This window comes from Capricornis sumatraensis, unplaced genomic scaffold, assembly GCF_032405125.1.
Source record: "Capricornis sumatraensis isolate serow.1 unplaced genomic scaffold, serow.2 scaffold102, whole genome shotgun sequence".
In the NCBI taxonomy this organism is placed as follows: domain Eukaryota; kingdom Metazoa; phylum Chordata; class Mammalia; order Artiodactyla; family Bovidae; genus Capricornis; species Capricornis sumatraensis.
The window spans coordinates 24619-33700 of NW_027184695.1; the positions used below are offsets into that span (position 1 = coordinate 24619).

At 52.7% G+C, this 9082-nt stretch overlaps 3 protein-coding genes across 3 annotated transcripts; all 3 read right to left on the reverse strand.

Annotated features, from left to right (window-relative positions):
* Nucleotides 1-1227: 1227 nt before the first annotated feature.
* On the reverse strand, nucleotides 1228-1812 carry LOC138072521 (RNA polymerase II subunit A C-terminal domain phosphatase SSU72 like protein 3-like). Its single transcript, XM_068963544.1, has one exon. The coding sequence runs from the start codon at nucleotides 1810-1812 to the stop codon at nucleotides 1228-1230; it is 585 nt and encodes a 194-aa protein (XP_068819645.1).
* Nucleotides 1813-3870: 2058 nt separating this feature from the next.
* Nucleotides 3871-4455, reverse strand: LOC138072528 (RNA polymerase II subunit A C-terminal domain phosphatase SSU72 like protein 3-like). The gene has a single exon (XM_068963552.1). It carries the CDS (start codon nucleotides 4453-4455, stop codon nucleotides 3871-3873), a length of 585 nt encoding a protein of 194 aa, XP_068819653.1.
* Nucleotides 4456-6513: 2058 nt separating this feature from the next.
* On the reverse strand, nucleotides 6514-7098 carry LOC138072519 (RNA polymerase II subunit A C-terminal domain phosphatase SSU72 like protein 3-like). Its single transcript, XM_068963542.1, has one exon. The coding sequence runs from the start codon at nucleotides 7096-7098 to the stop codon at nucleotides 6514-6516; it is 585 nt and encodes a 194-aa protein (XP_068819643.1).
* Nucleotides 7099-9082: the final 1984 nt, after the last annotated feature.

The following is a 9082-nucleotide window of genomic DNA, read 5'->3' on the forward strand; positions in this document are numbered from 1 at the left end:
CATCAGGAATCTCCAGGGATCCAGGCCGAGTCTGCCTCCCTTGTCTCCAAAAGCGACTGGGTCTGAGCATCCCACCGTCAGAACAGAAGGCTTCTCGCTACCTTTCTCCACTTGCCTCATTGCCAAAGCAACTGATACACAGCTCAAAGCTGGGATCGGGACACTGACCGCTAACGAGACTGAATGCTGTCACTTCAAAATGTCAGGGCACGTGGGGGCAACGGTCTCTTCATAGGGCCATGGACTGAATGCTCCAATCAATCTATCCATTGGAGTGTAGATTCTAACATTGCAAAGAGTCCTACGTCAGTAAACACCCGAAGTGTACTCGGAGTGTAACCCGCCCACCCCCCCCAAGCATGAGCATGGACAGAATGTCAGCTTCTTTAACTCGAGAAGTGGGCCTCCGACCACCGAATCCCTCAGAGTGGAGTGCAGACTTCTGGAATGCTCTTGTCCATGGCATTCCTTTGTCTCGAACGACAAGACACCTAGGGCTCAGTTGCTTCGATGCCTCCCCTACCACAGATGAGAAGACACCCTTTCTTTAAATTAAATAATTTTACTTTATTTCAAATACACAGGCTATTTGATTGAACAGATAGATCATGCTGGCATTTTAGCCACACATGATCCACCCTGAGGTTCCAATAAAGCAGGCGTTCGTCAAAGGCAAGCAATCGAAAAGCAAAACTATTTCCAATTCCATATCGTTTTCACTCAACGTATTCCCATCCCACTTAAGAAAAATCGAGCCGTCGTATCGACACGCCACGCCAAAAGGACCAAAGGAAATTAGTATCCATATAGATCAGTCAAAGAGACACTGTTCCTTTTTCTCAGCATATCCTTCAATGCATTGCTTGTCCCGGGCTCTGTGATCAGCCTTGAATGTCCATCCAGAAAAGAGAGTCCTCGAGATTAACCTCCTTGCAGAACCCTGTGAGCACCGAGTTCTTCCTTCCAGGTCCAGTTCCGCACCATCGTCCCCCGCATCAGAAGGGCTGGCACGTCCACCGGTGTTCCACGTTCCCCGAGCGGTGCGATGCCTTGCTCTCCTCCTCCACCTCCTTCACTGGGTGCGGTGTACCTGACAACAAATCATACGGAGACGGCCTTTAGCAGAAACGGCTCTGAAGAAGCCTCTCCCAGAAAATGCCCAGCAGCTCAAGGGTCCGGGCACGAGTTCTTACCGACCAAGGAGCTGAAACCAGCCAAGATGCTTCCTCAGTAGAAGCAGACCGTGTGCAGAAAGCTCCTTCCTGTTTTCTCCTCGGCCGCCTGGAGCAGTTCGGCCAGACGACTTTGCGTGTCGTCTGCCTGCTGGAGACCCTGGCAGAGCTCACAGATGATCGAGGCTCCAAGGCTGGCTGCCTCCAGGGTGTCGTCTACGTCCACGTTGACGACCGGCACAGGCTGCCAGGTCTCCTGGTCCCTGGCGCACAGGTCGGCCACCACCCGGTTATAGGCCCTCTGCCCACAGGTGAAGATGATGTCAAAGGGATCTGGGCACTCTTGAAACCTTTCTGGGCCAGGCTTGATTCTCTCATTTCTTCTCAGGATGCGTAAGACTCCATTCCTTTGGTAGTGCTTTTGGTCTTTAGAGGAGAGGTCGCTGTGCATCTTCTTATAGGGCGTGGAGAAGTCGTAGAGCACGGGTGGCTTGCGTGGCCCTCCTGGGAGCCTCACGTGGGATCCGGCTCCAAAAGACCTGACATGGAACCCGTTCTTCCTGAGGACGCGGTGGGCTTCCATGCTCCTGTTGACATTGCTCATGCAGACCACGGCCACCCTGAGCGGGGAGGAGGGCATGGCGGCAGCCTCTTGGGACTCCAGCTGGACAGGAGGGCTTCAGGGTCCGAGGGGGACTCTGAAGGCCAGGGAGATGACCGGCTGTGTCCACTTTTCTAGTGAGCATTTGAATCAGAGAAGAGAGAAGGCCTTCACATGGAGGCGTGGGCCCAAGGTGGGCGGAGACCTCTTGATTGGATAGTGGCTTAACTCTTGAGAGACTGGATGTAGACAGTGGACCCAATGGGGTGACCAGAACAACCCGGTGACCCAGTCGCCCAACTCGACTGCCAGGAGGTGCCCATCCGGCTCCCTTGCCACCCCAGAGTCCTTTGCCAGGGACAGTTATCCCTGTGCGTGCCTGTGTGTTTGAGGCTGAGATTGCTAAGTTGCTTCAGTCCTGCCCGACTCTGTGTGACCCCATGGACAGCAGCCCACCTGGCTCCTCTGTCCACGGGATTCTCCAGGCGGGAATACTGAGGTGGGTTGCCGTTTCCTTCCCCAGAGGCTAAGACTGGTACTAGACCAAACAACCTGACGACTCTCCAGCTTCTCACTTTCCCCTCCAGTGTCCTGAAGACATGCAAAGGGAAAAGGCCTGTGAAATTCCCAGGCCTTCTAATCCTATGGTACAATCAATCACACTGGTTGCTCCAAAGATTTTCACATTAGAACTGATACTCCAGGAGTGCACTTCTGTCAAATCCTAGGGAGACATTCATGATTCTCCCAGTCAATGGGCAAAAGGATTCACCAGTGGCAAAAGCAACCTCTGGAAATAATGCCTGCTGCTTCCATCGGGTTTCACAAGTTGAAGGAACACCACATTTTCTCCACTGCCTTTTCTTCACTTCATCAGGAATCTCCAGGGATCCAGGCCGAGTCTGCCTCCCTTGTCTCCAAAAGCGACTGGGTCTGAGCATCCCACCGTCAGAACAGAAGGCTTCTCGCTACCTTTCTCCACTTGCCTCATTGCCAAAGCAACTGATACACAGCTCAAAGCTGGGATCGGGACACTGACCGCTAACGAGACTGAATGCTGTCACTTCAAAATGTCAGGGCACGTGGGGGCAACGGTCTCTTCATAGGGCCATGGACTGAATGCTCCAATCAATCTATCCATTGGAGTGTAGATTCTAACATTGCAAAGAGTCCTACGTCAGTAAACACCCGAAGTGTACTCGGAGTGTAACCCGCCCACCCCCCCAAGCATGAGCATGGACAGAATGTCAGCTTCTTTAACTCGAGAAGTGGGCCTCCGACCACCGAATCCCTCAGAGTGGAGTGCAGACTTCTGGAATGCTCTTGTCCATGGCATTCCTTTGTCTCGAACGACAAGACACCTAGGGCTCAGTTGCTTCGATGCCTCCCCTACCACAGATGAGAAGACACCCTTTCTTTAAATTAAATAATTTTACTTTATTTCAAATACACAGGCTATTTGATTGAACAGATAGATCATGCTGGCATTTTAGCCACACATGATCCACCCTGAGGTTCCAATAAAGCAGGCGTTCGTCAAAGGCAAGCAATCGAAAAGCAAAACTATTTCCAATTCCATATCGTTTTCACTCAACGTATTCCCATCCCACTTAAGAAAAATCGAGCCGTCGTATCGACACGCCACGCCAAAAGGACCAAAGGAAATTAGTATCCATATAGATCAGTCAAAGAGACACTGTTCCTTTTTCTCAGCATATCCTTCAATGCATTGCTTGTCCCGGGCTCTGTGATCAGCCTTGAATGTCCATCCAGAAAAGAGAGTCCTCGAGATTAACCTCCTTGCAGAACCCTGTGAGCACCGAGTTCTTCCTTCCAGGTCCAGTTCCGCACCATCGTCCCCCGCATCAGAAGGGCTGGCACGTCCACCGGTGTTCCACGTTCCCCGAGCGGTGCGATGCCTTGCTCTCCTCCTCCACCTCCTTCACTGGGTGCGGTGTACCTGACAACAAATCATACGGAGACGGCCTTTAGCAGAAACGGCTCTGAAGAAGCCTCTCCCAGAAAATGCCCAGCAGCTCAAGGGTCCGGGCACGAGTTCTTACCGACCAAGGAGCTGAAACCAGCCAAGATGCTTCCTCAGTAGAAGCAGACCGTGTGCAGAAAGCTCCTTCCTGTTTTCTCCTCGGCCGCCTGGAGCAGTTCGGCCAGACGACTTTGCGTGTCGTCTGCCTGCTGGAGACCCTGGCAGAGCTCACAGATGATCGAGGCTCCAAGGCTGGCTGCCTCCAGGGTGTCGTCTACGTCCACGTTGACGACCGGCACAGGCTGCCAGGTCTCCTGGTCCCTGGCGCACAGGTCGGCCACCACCCGGTTATAGGCCCTCTGCCCACAGGTGAAGATGATGTCAAAGGGATCTGGGCACTCTTGAAACCTTTCTGGGCCAGGCTTGATTCTCTCATTTCTTCTCAGGATGCGTAAGACTCCATTCCTTTGGTAGTGCTTTTGGTCTTTAGAGGAGAGGTCGCTGTGCATCTTCTTATAGGGCGTGGAGAAGTCGTAGAGCACGGGTGGCTTGCGTGGCCCTCCTGGGAGCCTCACGTGGGATCCGGCTCCAAAAGACCTGACATGGAACCCGTTCTTCCTGAGGACGCGGTGGGCTTCCATGCTCCTGTTGACATTGCTCATGCAGACCACGGCCACCCTGAGCGGGGAGGAGGGCATGGCGGCAGCCTCTTGGGACTCCAGCTGGACAGGAGGGCTTCAGGGTCCGAGGGGGACTCTGAAGGCCAGGGAGATGACCGGCTGTGTCCACTTTTCTAGTGAGCATTTGAATCAGAGAAGAGAGAAGGCCTTCACATGGAGGCGTGGGCCCAAGGTGGGCGGAGACCTCTTGATTGGATAGTGGCTTAACTCTTGAGAGACTGGATGTAGACAGTGGACCCAATGGGGTGACCAGAACAACCCGGTGACCCAGTCGCCCAACTCGACTGCCAGGAGGTGCCCATCCGGCTCCCTTGCCACCCCAGAGTCCTTTGCCAGGGACAGTTATCCCTGTGCGTGCCTGTGTGTTTGAGGCTGAGATTGCTAAGTTGCTTCAGTCCTGCCCGACTCTGTGTGACCCCATGGACAGCAGCCCACCTGGCTCCTCTGTCCACGGGATTCTCCAGGCGGGAATACTGAGGTGGGTTGCCGTTTCCTTCCCCAGAGGCTAAGACTGGTACTAGACCAAACAACCTGACGACTCTCCAGCTTCTCACTTTCCCCTCCAGTGTCCTGAAGACATGCAAAGGGAAAAGGCCTGTGAAATTCCCAGGCCTTCTAATCCTATGGTACAATCAATCACACTGGTTGCTCCAAAGATTTTCACATTAGAACTGATACTCCAGGAGTGCACTTCTGTCAAATCCTAGGGAGACATTCATGATTCTCCCAGTCAATGGGCAAAAGGATTCACCAGTGGCAAAAGCAACCTCTGGAAATAATGCCTGCTGCTTCCATCGGGTTTCACAAGTTGAAGGAACACCACATTTTCTCCACTGCCTTTTCTTCACTTCATCAGGAATCTCCAGGGATCCAGGCCGAGTCTGCCTCCCTTGTCTCCAAAAGCGACTGGGTCTGAGCATCCCACCGTCAGAACAGAAGGCTTCTCGCTACCTTTCTCCACTTGCCTCATTGCCAAAGCAACTGATACACAGCTCAAAGCTGGGATCGGGACACTGACCGCTAACGAGACTGAATGCTGTCACTTCAAAATGTCAGGGCACGTGGGGGCAACGGTCTCTTCATAGGGCCATGGACTGAATGCTCCAATCAATCTATCCATTGGAGTGTAGATTCTAACATTGCAAAGAGTCCTACGTCAGTAAACACCCGAAGTGTACTCGGAGTGTAACCCGCCCACCCCCCCAAGCATGAGCATGGACAGAATGTCAGCTTCTTTAACTCGAGAAGTGGGCCTCCGACCACCGAATCCCTCAGAGTGGAGTGCAGACTTCTGGAATGCTCTTGTCCATGGCATTCCTTTGTCTCGAACGACAAGACACCTAGGGCTCAGTTGCTTCGATGCCTCCCCTACCACAGATGAGAAGACACCCTTTCTTTAAATTAAATAATTTTACTTTATTTCAAATACACAGGCTATTTGATTGAACAGATAGATCATGCTGGCATTTTAGCCACACATGATCCACCCTGAGGTTCCAATAAAGCAGGCGTTCGTCAAAGGCAAGCAATCGAAAAGCAAAACTATTTCCAATTCCATATCGTTTTCACTCAACGTATTCCCATCCCACTTAAGAAAAATCGAGCCGTCGTATCGACACGCCACGCCAAAAGGACCAAAGGAAATTAGTATCCATATAGATCAGTCAAAGAGACACTGTTCCTTTTTCTCAGCATATCCTTCAATGCATTGCTTGTCCCGGGCTCTGTGATCAGCCTTGAATGTCCATCCAGAAAAGAGAGTCCTCGAGATTAACCTCCTTGCAGAACCCTGTGAGCACCGAGTTCTTCCTTCCAGGTCCAGTTCCGCACCATCGTCCCCCGCATCAGAAGGGCTGGCACGTCCACCGGTGTTCCACGTTCCCCGAGCGGTGCGATGCCTTGCTCTCCTCCTCCACCTCCTTCACTGGGTGCGGTGTACCTGACAACAAATCATACGGAGACGGCCTTTAGCAGAAACGGCTCTGAAGAAGCCTCTCCCAGAAAATGCCCAGCAGCTCAAGGGTCCGGGCACGAGTTCTTACCGACCAAGGAGCTGAAACCAGCCAAGATGCTTCCTCAGTAGAAGCAGACCGTGTGCAGAAAGCTCCTTCCTGTTTTCTCCTCGGCCGCCTGGAGCAGTTCGGCCAGACGACTTTGCGTGTCGTCTGCCTGCTGGAGACCCTGGCAGAGCTCACAGATGATCGAGGCTCCAAGGCTGGCTGCCTCCAGGGTGTCGTCTACGTCCACGTTGACGACCGGCACAGGCTGCCAGGTCTCCTGGTCCCTGGCGCACAGGTCGGCCACCACCCGGTTATAGGCCCTCTGCCCACAGGTGAAGATGATGTCAAAGGGATCTGGGCACTCTTGAAACCTTTCTGGGCCAGGCTTGATTCTCTCATTTCTTCTCAGGATGCGTAAGACTCCATTCCTTTGGTAGTGCTTTTGGTCTTTAGAGGAGAGGTCGCTGTGCATCTTCTTATAGGGCGTGGAGAAGTCGTAGAGCACGGGTGGCTTGCGTGGCCCTCCTGGGAGCCTCACGTGGGATCCGGCTCCAAAAGACCTGACATGGAACCCGTTCTTCCTGAGGACGCGGTGGGCTTCCATGCTCCTGTTGACATTGCTCATGCAGACCACGGCCACCCTGAGCGGGGAGGAGGGCATGGCGGCAGCCTCTTGGGACTCCAGCTGGACAGGAGGGCTTCAGGGTCCGAGGGGGACTCTGAAGGCCAGGGAGATGACCGGCTGTGTCCACTTTTCTAGTGAGCATTTGAATCAGAGAAGAGAGAAGGCCTTCACATGGAGGCGTGGGCCCAAGGTGGGCGGAGACCTCTTGATTGGATAGTGGCTTAACTCTTGAGAGACTGGATGTAGACAGTGGACCCAATGGGGTGACCAGAACAACCCGGTGACCCAGTCGCCCAACTCGACTGCCAGGAGGTGCCCATCCGGCTCCCTTGCCACCCCAGAGTCCTTTGCCAGGGACAGTTATCCCTGTGCGTGCCTGTGTGTTTGAGGCTGAGATTGCTAAGTTGCTTCAGTCCTGCCCGACTCTGTGTGACCCCATGGACAGCAGCCCACCTGGCTCCTCTGTCCACGGGATTCTCCAGGCGGGAATACTGAGGTGGGTTGCCGTTTCCTTCCCCAGAGGCTAAGACTGGTACTAGACCAAACAACCTGACGACTCTCCAGCTTCTCACTTTCCCCTCCAGTGTCCTGAAGACATGCAAAGGGAAAAGGCCTGTGAAATTCCCAGGCCTTCTAATCCTATGGTACAATCAATCACACTGGTTGCTCCAAAGATTTTCACATTAGAACTGATACTCCAGGAGTGCACTTCTGTCAAATCCTAGGGAGACATTCATGATTCTCCCAGTCAATGGGCAAAAGGATTCACCAGTGGCAAAAGCAACCTCTGGAAATAATGCCTGCTGCTTCCATCGGGTTTCACAAGTTGAAGGAACACCACATTTTCTCCACTGCCTTTTCTTCACTTCATCAGGAATCTCCAGGGATCCAGGCCGAGTCTGCCTCCCTTGTCTCCAAAAGCGACTGGGTCTGAGCATCCCACCGTCAGAACAGAAGGCTTCTCGCTACCTTTCTCCACTTGCCTCATTGCCAAAGCAACTGATACACAGCTCAAAGCTGGGATCGGGACACTGACCGCTAACGAGACTGAATGCTGTCACTTCAAAATGTCAGGGCACGTGGGGGCAACGGTCTCTTCATAGGGCCATGGACTGAATGCTCCAATCAATCTATCCATTGGAGTGTAGATTCTAACATTGCAAAGAGTCCTACGTCAGTAAACACCCGAAGTGTACTCGGAGTGTAACCCGCCCACCCCCCCAAGCATGAGCATGGACAGAATGTCAGCTTCTTTAACTCGAGAAGTGGGCCTCCGACCACCGAATCCCTCAGAGTGGAGTGCAGACTTCTGGAATGCTCTTGTCCATGGCATTCCTTTGTCTCGAACGACAAGACACCTAGGGCTCAGTTGCTTCGATGCCTCCCCTACCACAGATGAGAAGACACCCTTTCTTTAAATTAAATAATTTTACTTTATTTCAAATACACAGGCTATTTGATTGAACAGATAGATCATGCTGGCATTTTAGCCACACATGATCCACCCTGAGGTTCCAATAAAGCAGGCGTTCGTCAAAGGCAAGCAATCGAAAAGCAAAACTATTTCCAATTCCATATCGTTTTCACTCAACGTATTCCCATCCCACTTAAGAAAAATCGAGCCGTCGTATCGACACGCCACGCCAAAAGGACCAAAGGAAATTAGTATCCATATAGATCAGTCAAAGAGACACTGTTCCTTTTTCTCAGCATATCCTTCAATGCATTGCTTGTCCCGGGCTCTGTGATCAGCCTTGAATGTCCATCCAGAAAAGAGAGTCCTCGAGATTAACCTCCTTGCAGAACCCTGTGAGCACCGAGTTCTTCCTTCCAGGTCCAGTTCCGCACCATCGTCCCCCGCATCAGAAGGGCTGGCACGTCCACCGGTGTTCCACGTTCCCCGAGCGGTGCGATGCCTTGCTCTCCTCCTCCACCTCCTTCACTGGGTGCGGTGTACCTGACAACAAATCATACGGAGACGGCCTTTAGCAGAAACGGCTCTGAAGAAGCCTCTCCCAGA

Coding starts and splice junctions, on each gene's coding strand:
- LOC138072521 (XM_068963544.1), bottom strand. CDS start 1,812: ATGCCCTCCTCCCCGCTCAGGGTGGCCGTGGTCTGCATGAGCAATGTC.
- LOC138072528 (XM_068963552.1), bottom strand. CDS start 4,455: ATGCCCTCCTCCCCGCTCAGGGTGGCCGTGGTCTGCATGAGCAATGTC.
- LOC138072519 (XM_068963542.1), bottom strand. CDS start 7,098: ATGCCCTCCTCCCCGCTCAGGGTGGCCGTGGTCTGCATGAGCAATGTC.